The 19,434-nt window shown below is 41.3% G+C and overlaps 4 protein-coding genes across 4 annotated transcripts; 3 read left to right on the top strand and 1 right to left on the bottom strand.

The window, feature by feature from the left end:
• Window positions 1-9,190: 9,190 nt before the first annotated feature.
• Window positions 9,191-12,289, bottom strand: K441DRAFT_648084 (riboflavin synthase domain-like protein). Its single transcript, XM_067646879.1, has 6 exons — window positions 11,693-12,289; window positions 11,447-11,622; window positions 11,297-11,395; window positions 9,820-11,221; window positions 9,666-9,760; window positions 9,191-9,598 (listed from the first exon to the last, which is right to left on the bottom strand). Exons 1-6 carry the CDS (start codon window positions 12,221-12,223, stop codon window positions 9,457-9,459), a joined length of 2,445 nt encoding a protein of 814 aa, XP_067497151.1. The 5' UTR covers window positions 12,224-12,289; the 3' UTR covers window positions 9,191-9,456.
• Window positions 12,290-12,743: 454 nt separating this feature from the next.
• K441DRAFT_682441 (RNA-binding domain-containing protein) lies at window positions 12,744-14,067 on the top strand (the record flags this gene model as incomplete). Its single annotated transcript, XM_067651577.1, has 4 exons — window positions 12,744-12,976; window positions 13,054-13,345; window positions 13,399-13,695; window positions 13,750-14,067. 4 exons carry the CDS (start codon window positions 12,744-12,746, stop codon window positions 14,065-14,067), a joined length of 1,140 nt encoding a protein of 379 aa, XP_067497152.1.
• Window positions 14,068-17,906: 3,839 nt separating this feature from the next.
• On the top strand, window positions 17,907-18,803 carry K441DRAFT_349310 (uncharacterized protein). Its single transcript, XM_067641305.1, has 2 exons — window positions 17,907-18,731; window positions 18,789-18,803. The coding sequence occupies exon 1, from the start codon at window positions 18,072-18,074 to the stop codon at window positions 18,609-18,611; it is 540 nt and encodes a 179-aa protein (XP_067497153.1). The 5' UTR covers window positions 17,907-18,071; the 3' UTR covers window positions 18,612-18,731; window positions 18,789-18,803.
• Window positions 18,775-19,427, top strand: K441DRAFT_349332 (uncharacterized protein). Its single transcript, XM_067641306.1, has one exon. The coding sequence runs from the start codon at window positions 18,938-18,940 to the stop codon at window positions 19,331-19,333; it is 396 nt and encodes a 131-aa protein (XP_067497154.1). The 5' UTR covers window positions 18,775-18,937; the 3' UTR covers window positions 19,334-19,427.
• The last annotated feature ends 7 nt before the right edge of the window (window positions 19,428-19,434 follow it).

Raw genomic sequence — 19,434 nt, forward strand, 5'->3', positions numbered from 1 at the left:
TTCCTACTATAAGGTTCCGTTACACAATTACTACCTAGTTATAGTATTAATATAAGAAGTTAAGTAACGTGCTACCAAAAGCAGCCACTACAACGCCATTAACGGCAGCAACTACTTTAAGGTTAGGTAACGACACCAGTATAGTAGACACTAACTTATAGCAACCTATAACGGTTGGATAACTATAAGAGATAGTTAACTAGTTAACAGAAAATAATACGGCGTTAAAAAATAGGATTAACGGGATAGGCGCAGTAAAGGTTAAGTTACCATTAATTAAAAGATACTTAAGAGAGAGATTAAAGCTTAAAGGATTCCTTATATAAATGCACTTTAAGGTAGCACAGGAAGGAGCGAAGCTGGCAACACCTATAGATTAAATAGCCTATGCAGGACTATTCTTAACAGAAAGAGCACTTAAATAGTTTAAGCCTTACCTTATAGAGATACAAGCGAACGGCATAACAACTACTAACTAAGAGGTACGGTTTATATTCTTAAGCTAGAATAGATTCGTAGAACAACTTACGTAAATGTTTAGAGACCTAAAGGCAGTAACCACGGCGGAAAGAAAACTCTAAGACATTACGCAACGAACCTTAGCAATTAAGTATACAACGCAGTTCCAGACATTAGCAATATAAGTAGAGTGGAATAATAGGGCGCTTATAGCACAGTATAAATAGGGACTTAAGGCTAAAGTCTAGGACGCAATTATCCTAATAGAAGATACGGACACCCTAAGGGATCTAATAGATTAGGCGATTAAGATTAACAATTAGATCTACTAAAGGGAACAGGCTAAGAGAGGCTAGGATAGAGTTCCATAGTTATATAAGGCGCAGAGTACGCAACGACTAAAGCTAAGTTAGAAACTATGGTATAGCGCAGAGCTAATAGACCTAAGTGGTACTAAAGAAGCCTATAAGAGATAGAGCAAACTATAGAAACCTAGAGGATAAGGATTAAGTAATTAAAGGTCCAAGGAGCAAAGGCCAAATTAGGGATCTTAGTAGTAGAAGATATTCAGGCGGACTCCACAATAGGAAAAATGGTTTAAAGAAGGAGCTTACATAAATTGCAGAAAATAGGGTTATTACGTTAGAGACTATAAAAGTAGGCAAAGTTACTATGTAGTAAAAGGCATAAGACCAGCAGACGATATACACGTATAGAGGGACAATAATATACTACGAGGAACTAAAGAATGTTTAATTAAAAGTTTTGCGTTTTATTACAATAACGTATACCAAATTCATAAAGACGCTAAGTATGGCGTAAGCTATTAGCTATAGGAGCCAGCACCTATAGAATATAGAGGAACTAACGAACTAGCTCGCAGATTAGATATTAAGGACAATAATTTTAATATAGGCGAAGCATTTTATAACGATAAGGCAATAAGAGCGGTTTACTAGGAACACGCAGCCATTAGAGATATTACACCAGAGGTAGAGGATAATTCCACTATAGAATAGGGAACATTAGTAGGGATTAAGACCCNACTAGACACNATNTCTATCGCTTTNNNAGANNTAAGAGAAGTAGGANAGNNAACTACTTNNGNACTNNATAAAGGTAAAAGGCTAAAGGCTTAAGATTCTTATAGCGAGATAAGAGATAACTAAGATTTTTAAGATAAAATAAGGCAAGCTTAAGGACCTATAACGGATAATAACTGATAGAGTAGAGTAATAGCTTAGTTCAGTAATATATAAATAAGCTTAAGACGAAGTTTCCTAAAGGCATAAGACTCTTAAGACAAGATAAGTGAGATTTAAGACTCTTAAGATAAGATAAGAATACTAAGTAAGCCTAGTTAGACTAAGGCTAGAGCTAAGCTTAAGCTAGAAGCAAGCTTAGGATTAAAGAATCTAAGGGATTAAGAATTTAGAGTATAAATTAGGACACCTATAAGCAAGAGGTAAGGAGCTTCTTTATAGATTAGAGAATCTGCGGCACAAATAGCAATTAGACTAAAAAACAAGTATATAAACCTAGAAGATTTACTAGTAAAACACGTTGTTCGGACTAAAGATTAAAAAGTTAATACTAAGATTAAGAAGTAAGAGAACTTTAAGGATTAAAGCGTGAGACGCAAACCAAAAGAAACCATAGAAGAGTTTAGGTAAAGAATTATCGCATAGCAAGAACAGAAACTAAATAAGAGATCTAGTATATTAGGACGTATAAAGGACAAAGCGCTAGTATAAAGAATTACTAATAGGCCTAGGGTAGGCACACTAAGAGCTAAGTGGCTTACTAAACTAGAAAATAAAGAGGATTTAGGGATTCTAACTAGGTTCAAAGAACGATATATAAAGGGCTATTATAATATAGTAATAAGAAGATACTTCCTTACGGACAAGCTATATACACTCTAATAGCTATACCAAAAGTAGTATAGGTAAAGGCACAATAATAAGTGGGAAGATTTCTATATATAGTTAGATAAAAAAGTTATCTAAAACCACCCAATTATAGAGAAGGCTATAACGCATATTAAAGGAGCCTTAATTATAACGTTAAAGGATCTAAAGGAATAATTAGAGGACTAGAAAAGCGAGCGACGCATCTTAATACCTATAAATAAAGTTACAACGTTTAGATTAGCATAATAAAGGTTTAAACTTAAAGACAAAGATAAGTTAAGAGTTAACTTAAAGCACCTAGCACACCACACGTTATTATGGATCGCGTATATAAACAATATATATAAGACGCATAAGAATCTAAAAGAAAAGAATTAGAAATACCCTATAAGAATGTACTAGATAACAGATAAGCGATAGTATAGGAATGCTAAATATATACATAGATGGCATCCAGCAGAAGTTTAAGAGGAAGGAAGTGTAGTACTTTAACCAGAAAGATTTCTTATAGAAGAATACTTAGACGGATAATAGTAGTGGGAATGCCTAAAGAATATGTATCTATAGTATATTAAAGACAAAAAGCGAACTAAGTATTAGCTAAAGAGCAAGCTAAGTGTAATAGGATTAAGCAGCTAATAGTTAGAAAAAGTAGAGGCCTACGGGACTAAAGGGAGCTAGTGGTAGAGCCTTAGACCCTTAAAGGAATTTAAGAATAACACCTAAATTTACGAGTTAAATAGCAAGATTAGCAGTTTGAGGCGCTAATAGATAGTAGAGTAACGCGGAACCATATCTTACTAGCAGTAGTTAAGAGAATAGGACTACCTTATAGACAGAAGGAGGAACCTTACTTATTAGTAACAATTTTAGGAGATCCAATAGCCTATAGAGGAGGGATTATTAATCTTAAAATAGGACCTATTTAGATAACTATTAAAGGAAAATAAATCGAGATATCTTTTAATATCCTACCATTAGGACGGGACGAGGCAGTATTAGGCATGCCTTAGTTACAGGAATACAATCTAAAGATTAATTAGATTATAGGTTAGGTCAATATTAGGGATACTTAACGCCGTAAGTTATAATAATAAGCTAAGATGGTATAGTACTAAGTAGGGGCAACCTATAAAGAAATAGAGAAAGGACTAAGTTACGTACCAAAAAGATATTATAAGTATAGCAAGAAACTATAGTCACCGGAAAGTAAAAAGCTATTAGAGTATATAGCATGGGACTATAAAATAGAGTTAGAACTAGAAATAAGTTTAAAGTTCTTTTTAACCTATAAGCTTACTAAAGAGGAAGGTAGAGCATTAAAAGAGTTTATCTAGGAAAACCTATAAAAGGGATACATTAGACCATCGCAGTTATTAGTGGGATATCTAGTACTATTTGTACTAAAAAAGAATAGTAAACTAAGGCTGTATATCGACTATAGATAATTAAATAGCATTACTAGGAAGGATAGGTATCCTTTACCCTTAATTAGTGAAATCTAAGACAGGATAGGCAACGCGTAAATCTTTACAAAGATAGATCTAAGATAGGCGTACCATTAGATCAGGATTAAGAAAGGCAACGAATAGAAGGCAGCCTTTAGGTTAAAGGAAGAACTATATAAACTATTAGTTATGTAATTCGGGCTTATAAACGCACTAGCAATATTTTAGAAGCGTATTAACAATATATTAGGAGAATACTTAGATAAATTTATTATAGCATACCTCAACGATATTATTATCTACTTAATAACTAAGGAAGAACACGGGGAATACGTTAAATAGGTCTTAAGGAGACTATAAGAAGAATAAATGCTAGTAATAATTAAGAAATGCGAGTTCTTTACTAGGAAGACCTATTTTATTAGATTTATTATTAAACTAGGCCAACTTAGTATAGATCTAAAGAAGATTGAGGTTATAGTAAATTAGTAAAAACTAGAGAACGTTACGCAATTAAGATCGTTTCTAGGGTTTTACAATTACTATAGAAGGTTTATAGCGCAATGGTTAAAGGACATTAAGCTATTTACGCAGTTAATAAAGAAAGAAGAACTATGGGCATAGGGAGAGGAACAGAGAGAACTCTTTAAGAAAGTTAAAGAGTTGTTTACCCAGGAGCTAGTTCTTAAAATCTATTAACTAAGACTAGAGACGGTTATAGAAACAAATACATTAGACTATATACTAGGGGTATACTTTATACAGAAATATTAAGATAAATGGCACCCAGTGGCGTACTATAGTTAAAAGATAATACTACTAGAGTTAAACTATAACATCTATAATAAGGAGTTATTAGGTATAGTTACAGCATTAAAAAAATAGAGAGCATTCTTATAAGGTATNGAGNAACTATTTATAGTTAAGACGGATTATAAGAACCTAATAGGATTCCTAATAATAAAGGAACTTAACTAAAGATAGGTTAGATGGGTAGAGATGCTTATAGAATACCATTTTAAGATTTAGTATACTAAGGGTATAGACAACACAAGAGCGGATGCTTTAAGCTGTAAAGCTAAACTACAGAATAATAAGAAGCCATTAGGGGCTTTATTGCGAAAAGATATAAATAGATTAATTAGGTATAATTATCTAAAGATTATAGCAACTTAAGAAGAACTAGATAAGGTTTATAAGATACCGGAAAGCTTTTAGGTATAAAGAATTCTAAAAGCATAGCTAGAAGATCTATAAACGGATATATATAAAAACTAAGAAGTAAAGTATATCCTAAGAAGCATAGCAGAGCAGTTTATAGAGGACTTCTATAAGGGACTAACTTAAGGATATAATAGAGCTATAGGCTTAGTGTTGAGACTCTAAAAGGAGTATATTATTAATAGAATCTAAAGGATAGCTAAAAGGGTTACTAGAGAGTATCTAGATTACTAAAGGAATAAACTAATAAGGCATAAGCTATATAGAGGGCTATAACCTATTAAAACACTAAAGAGACTATAGGAGGTTATATTATAGGACTTTATTATTAAGTTACTAAAGTTAAAAAATCCTATTACCGGATAAGATTACGATGTGATCTTAGTAATAGTAAATAAGCTTATAAAATAGGGATACTTTATAGTATATACGGAAGAAATCTTAGCGGAAGATATCGCTAGAATCTATATTAAGGAAGTGTTTATAAGATATAGAGCACTAAGTAAGATTATATTGGATAGAGATCTAAGATTTATAGCAGCATTCTGGGAGATATTCTTAGCGGAGTAAGGAGTTTAAGCAGCAACTTCCACTGTATATTATTTATAGATAGACGGTTAAACGGAAAGACTAAATTAGACATTAGAGCAGTATCTAAGGCATTATATTAATTATGTATAGAATAATTGGGTATTGCTATTATTAGTTATACAGTTTGTATATAATATAACACCTTAAAAAGAAATAGGCATATTACTATTTAAGGTAAATTATAGATATAAGCNAAGAANATNGTTNTTANTANNNTAAGNNAANAAAANNAGTAGCATAGCNAAAGAAAGGATAAAGANNTTAATAAATCTTTATATAGACCTTATAGAATTAGTAAAGAAAGTATAAGAGAGAATAAAAAGGTACTATAATACTAAGAGACCTAAGGGACCAGATCTTAAGGAGGGAGATAAAGTATAGCTACTATATAAAAATTTTAAAAGTAGATAACTAAGTAAGAAGTTAGACTATATTAGACTAGGACCTTTTAAAATTACGTAAAGGATTTTACCGGTTACGTTTAAGTTAAACCTACCAACTAAAATAAAGATCTACCCTATATAGCATATTATAATGCTAGAGCTAGTATATAAGAATATTAAGTTATTAGTTTATAAAGCAAATACGTATAGAGGATAAGAGGAAGACAAATAGCAAGTTTTAAAGATTATTAGTTATAAGGACATTAATAATAAAATATAGTATAAGGTTAAGTAGATAGGCTATAATAAGACTACCTAGGAGCCACTAGAAAATTTAAAGAACGTTATAGGAAAGGTATAGGAGTATTAAAAAAGATTAGGTTAGGCAGTATTAATAAAGAAGGATTGCTAAAGAATAAGTTACCTAAGGGGGACCTAAGAAGAGTAGTTGCCAAACTACTTAGATCTGTTTCGTTCTCTATTGGAGGAGAATCTATTCTTTTATTACTAAGTTCCTATAAACCTTATTCTATAAGTTTCCACTCCTTAAAACAAACCTTCTTACGCACCTTCTTAAGACGGATTAATTAAGTAGATACCGCGAGACGAGATTCTAGGGCCTGTTATTAAGCATCGGCAGCCTCTTGTTTAGTATTATAAGAACGGCGCAGTTCCGCTAAAGCAATAGATAGTTTATTATCTAGCTGCGTAGTAGTAGATTAAATATAAAACCCTAAGATAAATCAATTAGGGAACCAGACGACTATTAAGAGTAATAGGTTGCGTATATTTAGCATTAAAGATAGAGCGAACGTCACAAGACAAACAAATATTCGCTTTAGTGCACTCTAAGTAAGAGGACGGTTGTTATAAAGATGGGTTTGCCAACGCAATATAAACCAACCCCTTTTTTAAATAATAAGAACACAGAGACGGTATAATCTTACTAAGAGATAGTATCGCAGCGACAGTGCGAGTACGACGAGCAGTTAAGGACAAAGAAATTGCTTTAGGTATAATAAGCAATAATATTAACCAAATTAATTAGACGGATATTATACCTCTAGTAAATAACTTAGAGATATTTTAAATCTTTAAGGATAAAGATAAAGAGGAGGGAGATGGTGTTACGGACGCTTTAAGTACAATATTACGACTACTAGGAGAAGAGTTGAAAGAAGCTAGTTAGTTAATTTAGGCACAGTCTAGGACGGAACTAATAGAACTATATAACGAGGAATAGTAGCTAAGGTTACGTAGGGTAATCTATATAATCTATACGATTTATATAATCTATAATAGAGCAGATAGAGTATATATATATTACGTATAAGAAGGATTTTATAGGAGTATGGTTATATATTTAAGGACCCTTAGTCCCTACCTAGATAGTTCCTTCCTTATAGTAATTCTTAGAATACAATTAGAGTTAATCTATTAGGCAACCACTCTACCAGTTATTATTCGTTGTTGACTTTTATACTTGCATTTCCTATACACCTAGCCTATTAACGAGCCCATCGTAGTTTCTGCTATAAGGTTCCGTTATAACTATAAGGGCCCTCTATAAGGATATTAGGATCGCCCCTAACAGCTATTTAATAGTCTTTTACCTAAAATAGAGCAAGTTAGACAAAACCTATAGTGGCGTTAATATCTAAATCACCGCTATACTAGGAGATTGTCTATACCCTATAGCCGCGATAATATAGTTATTTAACCGTAACCCCTAGCCTCTATTAGATCTATTATTTAGCGTTAATAATAAAGTATTTTCGGCGCTAGTAGTGCGCAAGATTCTATTAACCCGCCTAGCCGCTAGCGGTATCCTACCTAATAGCTACTCTAACTACTCCTTCTATAGGGGTGTAGCGCAGTATATATATAACTATAGCTCTATAGAGTTATAAACGGTATAGTTAGGTCAATAGACATTAGATATAGTAAAACTTTACTATAATACCTTAGAAACCAAACAACTTTAATTAAACTCGCATTTCTAGCGGAGTATGCCTATACTAGCTAGGGAAGCCTAATATAGGGACTCTATACTTTCTATTACGGGACTACCCCATAATACCTTATATATACTACCTACTGCATTCTACCGCAATCTGCCGCATTCTACTATATTCTGCTATATTCTGCCTACTACCACAAAATTGTCCTATATTCACAATATCCGTAATATTAGCAATATCCGTAACCTCTGCTAAGTTCTATTAAGTCTGCCAAATTCTACTAAACTCTGCCTAATTCTGCCAAGTCTACCAAATTCTACCGAATTCTGCCAAGTCTGCCGAATTCTGCAAAATTCTACTAAAGCTGCCAAATTCTGCCAAATTCTACCAAGTCTGCCAAATTCTGCAAAATTCTACTAAAGCTACCAAATTCTGCCAAATTCTGCTAAGTCTGCCAAACTCTACCAGGACTATGGTTAACTAAGCAACCAAGTTAACAATATATATCCATTCTTCCTATTTCCTTACCTTCTTTCCTTACACAATGTCTTAATTTCATCACATAGTTTATACTACAGAAATCGCTCCCGTTTTTAACTTAATTCTTTATAGGTAGTAGGCGCTTCGCTAGTAGGCACCGGGTAGGATTCAGGCCAGATCTCCAAAGTTTAGGCCTAAAAAGCCTTATAAACGCTAGGATATCGCCTAGATCCCACCCTATAGGCCTACACCCCCCACAATCGATATATTTGAAATGGATTATAACCTATTTATACCGTGCAAGAGATAGATATTACGTGTCTATACATTGCTTGGCCGAAAACCCTGCAACTCAGGTATTTAACTAGATGTTCAACACAGTTAACAACATCATCGCTTACAACTGCACTTAATAGGTCGTTCTTTTCACCCACCCACCTCCCTTACGATGTACATTAGATTAGTTACTTGCAGTCCTATTTAGGTCTAGCGGCGGGCTATCCCATTAGGGGCACCGGGTAGGATTCAGGCCAGATCTCCGAAGTTTAGGCCTAAAAAGCCTTATAAACGCTAGGATATCGCCTGGATCCCGCCCTATAGGCCTGCACCCCCCACAATCGATATATTTGAAATGGACTATGACCTGTTCGTGCCGTGCGAGAGATAGATGACGCTAAGAGCTCCATTTCAGAAGCTGTATACGGTAAAGTTGCCAAGCTTTTAGCGTGTTTTTGGGCGGTCAGAGGAACATCAAAATTATTGTGGCTGTGTTTTGATTCTGAGGAGTTCGACCGAACAATCGCCTCAGAATCAGATCAGAATCTATCTGAAGCCTCTGGAATCAATCTGATCTGGAGCTAAAATTTACAACCGAACAGTCCCTAAGTCAAAATCGGTTTCCTTCATTTCTATTTTCTTGTCTTTTCTAATGCCAAGTCTAGGCTCTCTCCCCTATCCCAAAAGTGACGAAAATGAACTTTACAAGCAGTAGTAATAAGAACTACCAAGTCTCCTGCTTATATCGCCCAGTCTTCTCCATGGCTATCAGGTAGGCTTCTGCGTCATCATGGTTTATATTGCCCTGCTGCTGGAAGACTTCAATGAGAGATTCGCGGACTGCCTGAGGCATCTTGCCTGAGGAACTGAAGTACGAGGAAGTCAGTTTACACTGAATGGACAAGAGAAGCTGTAGGAAAAGGCAACGTGTACCCGCAAATATATATCAACCCATTCTGGACGGCGAGTACCTCGTATACTCTACCCGCATGACTGCGAATGAGATCTTGGACATACAATTTATTTTTCTGTACTTGGAATTAGAAAATTTCTAACTACTAGTAGAATCGCGGAAGAGACATCTTACTTGGTCTCTCGAAAATGCGGGGAACACATCTAGCATCACCTTTTCTTTCTTCAGGGTTTCCCATTCTTGTTTAAAGAAGAAATCTGCTTGTGAGTTCCGGCATCCAAAGAACAACATATCTGTCGGTCTTGTATTACCTTTGAGTTCTCTCATCTGGGTGTCCCCTCCTTTTTGACCGCTGGTTGATTCTTGCATTGTTTCTTTCTGCCAAACCAGCCGCTCGTAGATTAGTGCCCTCATTGGAGCAACACCCGTTCCTGGCCCAACCATGATCACAGGCTTGTCCGACTCCGTTTTGGATATGCCAAGCGCGCCTTTTTGGAGAGTAACGCTAAGCTGTTGGCCGGGTTGTAAAGAGGCGATGTAACGGGTGCAGACCCCCTGCCGAATGCGCTTGATGACGGTGCGGTACTTTACTATAGCAATAAGTAGTTCGAAGCGGGTGTGGTCTTTCTGGGATCCTGATCTCTTTCCATGTAATTCCTTTATTGGAGCAGCTTCTTGGCTATTTCGTATTGCCGACAATTTTGTCAGCGCATATTCAACCGTCTTTAGTCTTCCCCCACTGGCAATGCTAAACTGCCTTCCTCGCATAAAGGGTATGATGGAGCACACGTGCTGCCAAGGAATGTGCACACTTTCGAACTCTTGTAACACCTCCAGGATACTTCGTCGCGGCCGCGTTGTATAGTCATAGAGCTCGTCAATATACTCTGGGTTGGTAAACTCTAGGAGACGCTCACGGTGGAAAGGGTCGTCAGTAAAATGTGCGAGTTGAGAAAAGAAGGAACGACGAGGGATAGATATAATGTCGAGGTAATTTGTGAGTAATTTGCGGAGAGTTAGATCAGATGGGGAGGGCGGGTTATGCAATGGAGAGGAGGTATGGGATGACAATGCCACGGAAGAGGTAGGGATGAATTTTAAAGGGCTATCAGCGATAGGGAGCCAATTCATAATTTTGAGAAACTGGGTGACATCGGAGGGGAAATTCTTCGGGTAGACCGTGAGGGTGTCCCCTGGGCAATATAAATGCTGTGAGGTGGCGGTGAGCGTGAGATGTCGAACATCCTGCCAGTGCGTTGGGGGGGTAAGGCGGGTGTTTGAGACCACAGTTGCCGTCAAACTGCCCGATATCGCGAGTAGGTCTTCAGGGGGGATGTCTGGTGATTCGGGTTGAAGGTCAGAGTGGTCGATTGAGTTCTCTAAGTCCAATATCCTTTTACCGTTCTGGGAAATTTTCGTCGAAGCACTTATCGCCTCAACGTTAGCAAAATCAAGAATCCATTTCGGTTCCAGCAAGACATCATCCCGAATCGTTTCAATACCATCTGGAAGAGGATATTCTTCCAGCAGCCGTTGACGAAGTTTGATCGACCAGGGCAGAAAGCTGCCGTCCACTCTTCAAGTGCACAGCCTAGTTAGTCAGAGGCACAACGAAATTATGCGCAGGATAAGAAATTAGAGAGGCACCAACCCTTCAGGATGTTGATCATCAGCCTCGCCACGATCGCAGATTGGCTGCGCCCCAAGCTGGACGAGACGATTGTAAAGTTTTCGATGAGCCCAATTGAACCTTGTTATGTATTAGTTCTCTTCTTTGAAAGAGCCTACCATGTAAGCTCACTTTGGATATGAAGTGTCGCCAAGGCCAAAGGATGTAAATCGCACGGAATGCAAGCATCCTAGCCGTAGGCGTACACTCCTCAGCATTTTCCAGAACGCTTGAGCATTGGCTGGCAGATCTCCTTGTCCAGTAGTGGAGATGGCTATGAGGACAACAGAAGGCAGGAGGAGTTGTCTCTGACAGCATATCAGTGTCAGCGCTTAGCGGGATTAAATCCGCATTGAAACTGCACAAACAACTACATACAACAGTGACAGAGTTCAATTCAGAGACTTGAGTATTGAAACGGAGCCGTTCCGTTAGGCGTCCCATCTCCTCCGCTACATCTTGGGAGTTGCCTGTTTCAGAGCCGTAGAGCACGAGGGCTGTCCGGCTAGAAAGAACATCCTGAGTACACTGGCTGGTAGCTTCTAGAGAAGATGGAATACTTTTAATGGTTTCGGCAGATGACAGGGTGTTTCGAACGAGTCTTTGTACAAGAGATTGGGTAACCTCCCCGGTGGCCTCTTGCTTAAGTTGCTTGACACCCTCGCTGATAACTCCTGTAGAGAGTGACATGCCCTCGCTAGCGGCAATGTCTGCAGAAGATGGAATGATGTCGCTGGTAGCTCTTTCTAGAGAGAGCGGAGTCCCTTCCATCGTGGTAGATCCCGCTTGCACGCGACAGCTGAGTCTGGCCGGGTCCAGCTCAGCTCTGCCTGCTATGCCTCGGGGATACAAAGGCTGGCTGGGCACTCGATGATTGAAAGAACCCCATTGCTCCCAGTGCATCAACATGCAGGCCGGGCGCACATCGCGGTGGGATGTTGTGGTGATTGGCGTTGGTGGTGGCTTCTGCAGAGCTTCTAGCGTTTCCTCACCCGGGCAGTCGTTGGCAGCACCTCAAGAGCCGCACCCTCTCCTTGCCCGCTAAAGGCGCCAGATCGGGCTTAGCGTCTCTGCCGCACCTTACATTTTTTGCTCTGAGCTTCTCCCTCTCCTGTCTCCCGTTCAACTCACAGACAACAGAACGATTCAACCAACTCCCATCAATCTCGAACCACTTTCACGCTCTTCGGGCACCTAGCTACCCACTACAACTCCCTCTCGTCAACTAGTTCCACCACCTCAGGCGGTTTCGACAATTTTCCATCTTCTCAACCTAAAAACTGTTCACAGGCAGACCATAACAGGCTCTACCAGGACACCAAAGTTTCCTCAACTTTTCTGCACGGTTTCCGGTACTTCCTCACTTCAGAAGTACTTTATTATCAAAGCAACAACCTCGTGTCATCAAATTCACAAAACTTAAATAATCATGTCCGCTCCTGTCGATAGCATTACCGCCCAGATGGCAAACACCACCCTCAACGAGCCCACCGGCACAGCCGAAGGCGCCAACGTTGGCGCTGGAGGCGACAAGCCCGCCAATGCAGCCGAGAACGAGGCTGTCATTGCCAGTGCGGCTGAGGGTAGGAGACTCTATATTGGGAACCTCGCGTATGCGACCACCGAGGGGGAGTTGAAGGAGTTTTTCAAAGACTACCTGGTGTAAGTCTACCTGCGTACCCACTCATCTACGCCTTAAATTTCTGTCTATGACGTAGGGGCTAATTTTCACTGAATAGCGAGTCCACCTCGATCCCCACTAACCCTCGCACAACGCGTCCCGTCGGATACGCTTTCGTCGACTTGTCTACACCGTCTGAGGCTGAGCGTGCCATCGTTGAGCTGAACGGCAAAGCCATCCTTGACCGCAAAGTCTCTATTCAGCTTGCTCGCAAACCTGAGGCACATGCTGAGGGCGCTGGTAGTGGCGCAGAAGGCGCTAATGGAACCGAGTATCGCCGTCGCGCGTCTACTCGTGGCCGCGGACGTGGCAGAGGACGCGGTGGGCGCGCCGGACGAGGTGGGCGTGCTGTACGTTCTATTCCCCATGCAATCATTCGTGACATGATCTAATGCACACTTAGCACAAGGAAAGCACTGAGGGCGCCGAACATGCCGAAAACGCTGAGGGTGAAGCTGCTACCCCTGCTGACAGCGCACCAACGAATGTACCGGCCCAAGTTATCCCATTCACCGAAACTACGAACGAAGCGTTTACAGCTGAGAAGGGAGCTGAGGTAACTACTACGGCTCACCCAACTAAATCCGGAAAGCCCCATGTGCCCCGGGAGCGCAAGCAGCGTGGTCCTCCAGAGGATGGTGTTCCTTCCAAGACTAAGGTCATGGTCGCCAACTTGCCCTACGACCTGAAGGAGGACAAGGTATGCGTCTTTGATGTTTTCGTTTATTATTCGGTCCTCTAACTAGCCTTGCAGCTTCTTGAAATCTTCAAAGACTACGAACCATCCTCCGCCAAAATCGCTCTCCGCCCTATCCCAAGATTCATGGTCAAGAAGCTTCAAGCGCGAAACGAGCCGCGCAAGGGTCGTGGTTTTGGTTTCGTTACACTAGCCTCGGAGGAAATGCAACAGAAGGCTTGCGCCGAGATGAACGGCAAGGAGGTCGATGGTCGCGAAATCGCCGTTAAAGTCGCCATCGATTCTCCTGGCAAGGAGGACGATGCTCATATGGAGGGCGGAGAGGAGGCTGGCGCTGAGGGTACCGAGGTCGCTCCTGCCGAGACTACTGCTTAGATATCTCTCGAGTCCCCTGAAAGCACGCTGGTGGGGTTTCTTCTGGCTAAACTTTGCTAGTCAATCAACCTTTCTTTCACTTTGCTGCTTTTCACGCGCCAGAGTTTATGTAGCAACGTTGGGGGCACATCCTATCTTCCTACTCTGCAGGCATTGGGGGACATTCTTTATTTTCTTACGTCTTGTCGTCACATTTCGGGAGGAAAAAGATGGAACGTCCCTTTTCACATGCCCGGCAGGTCTGGGAATGATGGAGGGATGGGTTTAGGAAACATACCTTCAGATCTTATGCCATGTTTTTAGTCTAGCATTCCCGCACACAGGGCAATAGGGTAGCCTTTTTCTCCCGTTTGGTAACCGGAAACCGTTCGAAGAAAACTGTACTTTTAGATTCCTTGGTTGGAGGTTCGGGGTGTAGAGTTTTTTTCAGGCTTTTCTGGGAGTGGCGAAATGGGAGAAAAAAGTATTCTGTGTTCTACTATTAATGTTTTGATTCGATTAGTCATGGCGAAACTGATTGACGTCTTAGAATGTCGTCCTGTTCTTCCTCTGCAAGTGAAGTGATTCATGCGTTCCACGGCTTCGAAACTGAGGGTTTTTGGTGACGGAGAATATACGGGTACTGATCTCAATCCGAAGTAGCAGGGTATGAGAGCTTCTTAGCAGCTGGCCAGTGAAAATACAATACACTGAGGCAAACGAAGGAAATTCGTGGCTGAGAACATTCTATTCTAGGTGCAAATACGAAAAACGAGTTGAAAACAAGGTCTATACCGGTAAGAGGTGACACTATCAGGAGAATAAATTGAGGGAATACCACACTACAGTCTAGACATGATTCCATCAAAGCTACTATGCTATGGTCGTGAGTCCAAATTCTCATTTCAAAGCCGGCCGCTATCATCTTTCAGGATGACTAGGGCTCTACTGATACACATCGCTTCGCCCCTTGAGCTAGTGTTCCGCAAGAAGTTTTGGTAATTGATGGGATGAAGGAGAATTTTCCCACCAACTATTTCATTCTGCTGCGGGTATCTGTAGAAAGATGGAAGAATGCATATCTCGACTTCTGCAGGCCTGCCAGAGTAATTAAGGCCTCTGGAAGAGGTATCTATGTATTCGTCCATATCTCTGCTGTCCAAAGCGGTCCCGGGGGCTGGAATTACCATTTCGTATTCACCAGTACTAGCCAGAAGTTCTGCCTTGAATTTCAATGCTCTATCTGTAAAGCGTCCTTCTCGAGCCATCCAATCATTTTCGGCTTCCCCTAGTCTCAAACGTGATGTGATTGGGATTCGAGACGTTCATAGCGGTAGTCATAGCAGGCACGCTTGAGGAAAATATGGGAGCAAGAGTTCGTGAAAGCTGGTCCGAGAGGGCTGAGCCTGATGTGCTGCAAAGTCAAGATGCCCCAAAACCGATGCATCACCTGCCCAGCGTTAGCAATCACTAAGTAATGACGATGATGTTCTTCTTGTTCTGGCTCACTTGTATTCTGAACAAATTCTCTAAACTTCTCTAATAGCAACTGCGATTCAGCCGCTGAGGCAGGAAATGTGCTCTCAAAGACCCGTTGACATAGCGCTGATGATATCAGCGCTTGTAGAATGACATGCGTGTTGAGCACTAGAAAGTCCGCCCACTTGGGTTCCAGTACATCGCGGCCGCCTACACCTAGCACCAGGCTTCGGCGAACTAAAGATTCGGGGCATTGGTGTTCGGTAAGTGAAGGTTTTGTAACACGTGCTATCGCCAAGCGCCAATGCGCTCTGCCTTAAATACGCACTGAAATCTATCATTTGCAACAATATGGTGCTTCGGTCGGCTCGCAAGAAGTCAGCCGGACATTCCAACGCCAGTGTAAACTTATTTCCCCGCTCTAATAATCAACTTGACGTTGCTTTTCTCTTAAAATTTCTAGGAAGGCTCGTTCCTTGTGTTGCTGTGGAGAGTCTTTTGAAGTCAGTTCGTATCGAAGAGTTCTGTAACCGCTCTCAAGGCTTGAAATCCTTGAAGCCAACTTCGCCACGTCAAACATTGGTCGAGCCACGTTCTCTTTCGCTTGCTGGTCTAATTCCCCCATCTTGCACTGGATCTGCTATTGGACAGATTTCCTTAGCCCTATCTCGTAACTTAAGTCCTTGAACTTGGTTTCGAGTTTGGAACTTTCGCATTCAGAATTTCCGGTCAAAGTTCCAGCCCACAGCAAGGTTCTCTTGGCCAACCGTCTGTTTGTCCGACAAGGCCTGCTTGAGAAGTTGGCTTTCTATTAAAAGAGCATTAAAGCTTTGCTTTTGCAGGTTTTGACCGTTCGGACCACTTAGGGCTCCATAGCTCTTGGAGGTTGTTTGTTTTTCGATCTGCCGTAAATGTATACAAGACGAAATGCTCTCGTTACTATGTGAGGATTGTGATAGAAGGTGGGAACCACAGATATAACACGAATTCTTCTGCAATATCAGTGCCTTGAGAATACCATAGCATAGATATATGAGGGTACCTTACCTAACTAATACCTTTAGTTTTCTTCCACGTATTCCTTTGCGCATCTGTTCATGTAGGCTCTGGTACATCGCTGAACCTGCCGGCTTTAATTTGCGTCCTCAAGCGCTTTCGTACAGTTCTCAGCATATCCTAGTCTTCGAGAATCTGAATCACATGGTACTTGATCGTTCAATGAATCAATAGTTGAACTAGGCGATGATTGCTGAGTAGATTCTGCTTTCTTTAGTAGCTGAATTTCGCAAGCAACCATAGGCCTGAGCTCATCATCTCTTATGCAGTCCAACCCTGAATCTTTTGCTTGAGAAAGGCGTTCCTTGAATATGGGCCCAGCTGCCACAACCTCGAGTTGATTGCGGGGACAGTGTAATTTGTCCCAAATTTGCCGTTTAGAGGTGCACATACTATAAATTTGAATTCTTCAAAGGAAGTGAGTATTTTATAGGCCAGGATGACCGCCTCATGATCTCTCGTCCGTTTAGCTTTCAGTGGTCGTGACTTGGTTGACGCTGGGGACGATGTTGCAAGGTGGTTGCTGGACATGATGTACGAGTTTAAGAGTTTTGCTCTAATTCTGTAAATGTCGAGGGACCCCGGGAAACCCTGAAATCGATTCCGTGAGAATTGACAGAGCTGCAGGTTTCCTGAAAATATAAAAAGTAGCCTATCCTATAGGACCAACGCCCCGATCGACCTGCATCGGGAGCTGCACTTATAGCAGCACTGGAAACGGCGTTTGCGGCCGCAGCAGGACTTTGCTCTAATAGACTCCTTTCTTCCCTGAGATTAGGTCATCCAGATCAAGAGACAAGGCTGAGACAGTCAGCGGTATAAACCAAGTCAATCTGTAAGCTAGTAGAGAGCCGATTGGATGCGGATACGGGAGCACACAGAAACGAAATGGCGGAGTTGACAGGTGGTATAAGAGTGTGGAATTAGGCTAGGGCTGAAACAGCAGTAGGCACGGTAACGAACCACTAAAAGCCACTGTGCCGTGAGTCCGAGCACTCGGGCAGTCTAATTTGATGGAAACTGCGAAGGGATCTGCCATAATTCAGGTCAATTCTTGAGTGTTCACTTTCACTCAACTTCGCCGTTGCGGATCCTTCTGGAGTCTCCATGGAAATCGGATTGTGGACATAGTAAACTCTCCTGCTGGCTGAACATATCATTCCCCTTAGTCATGTCGGGAAACTTAAGCCCAAGTAGTCAACGGCCTATATCGATGCGCTCTCTTGATTCTGTTGTTCCACCTTACGATTGTCGGTTCCGTACGGAATACGAGACCGAGAATGACGAAGAGAGGCCGATTGATCCTAATGCTCGAGCCATAATCGCTATTGGCGCTACTTACACCGGCATTGCCTTCGTGATAGACAGTAGCAATGGCGAGCGTATTTCAACAAGTATGATCCGATGTGTCGGAAAATATCCGGGAGCTTAGGAGAAAGCACATATGATTGGAGAAAGAGCCATTCCTACGGAGAGCTGTTATCCTCAGAATGCCAAAGACATGGAGCGCTTTCGTCCTGAAGGCTTTACAATCGAATGACTCTGAGGGCGAGTATGGAAGACGCTGTCGGAGTTCTAGTCCGCCTATTGATAATAGCTCGGTAAACACCTCAAAGAACACAGAAAATACTGTCATGTTAACATATTCCTATCAGGAACGAAGCGAGAGGGTTTATTTGCATCCTAAGAACTATCGCTGGGGATTGTATGTGGAGAAGCACCTGGAGTATGTGGACACTAATCGTAACCATGGCGGACGTAAACTTCGACGTGTCACGAGACCAAGGATCAGGTTCTTTGCATCCGAATCAACAGCTCACCTCCAAGAGGAGCTCAATTCTGTGATAGAATATCTCATACGCAATAAAATAATCAGGAATGAGGCACAGTTGTTCTCAGACTTCTTTTATGCGGTACTGCGACATGCGAAGACGCAAGTTGAAGAAGTTAGGTTTCAATCTGGGATGAGAGTGGGGTTCATCCTCGCCGTCCCACCCATCTGCCAACCAAGGGCCCGCCGGATAGTCTAGTCAGCGTTGCTGAAAGCTACTAAATCGCTCAATTTTGGACAGAGGAGATAATTATTCTTCGTCTCTGAGCCGGAGGCTGCAGCCTATTATGTGCTAGAGGATAATAAGAAGCTTGTGTTGGTACGTGAAATGCAAGGGTCAGTGCTCAAGGGCTGGCCTTTCCACTAACTCTTGCAGGAAGGTGAAATAGCCACTATTCTAGATGCTGGGGGCGGAACAGTAGATGCCATACCTACAAGGTTGACCAAAAGTATCCGCTAAGGCTAAAGTGTCTTGAGGAAGTCCCGAGTGGAAGTAAGTCAACCTACCTGTATTTCCTGAGATGTATGTTAACGGAACTAGGCAAGCTTTGTGGTTCAAGCTTCCTAAATGATGAGCTTCGAAAGCATATTCGTGCGAGGCTGACATCTGCATGGAAGCAGTTATCTCGGGCTCTCAAGGTTGGAAACAGCACTTTCGAGTGCGGGATTGAAAGCGCGGTGAATGTATTCGAACATTTGATCAAGAGAACATTCGGCACCTCAGCCATCATGCTAGATGAACGTGTTAAGATATACGGTGTAAATTCGGACGCTAAACGACGCTTTGACTGCAATGGCATAATCTTATCGAAGTATGATTGTTACTTTCAGTATCCTGACATCTTGGGGCATGTTCGGTTGCAACTCCATATTGTAACGGAAATGGAGCTCAAATCTGAATATGAGGGTGTTGTTCGGTAAATCTGACGGCCTTTGAATATGGAGCTCCTCCATATCGGTAAGCGCGTCAAATTTGCAAGCTATACTGTATACGGTAGTTAAAATGAGGTTCTTGGCACCGT

The sequence above is a fragment of the Cenococcum geophilum genome, assembly GCF_001692895.1.
Source record: "Cenococcum geophilum 1.58 unplaced genomic scaffold K441scaffold_82, whole genome shotgun sequence".
Taxonomy (NCBI): Eukaryota; Fungi; Ascomycota; class Dothideomycetes; order Gloniales; family Gloniaceae; genus Cenococcum; species Cenococcum geophilum.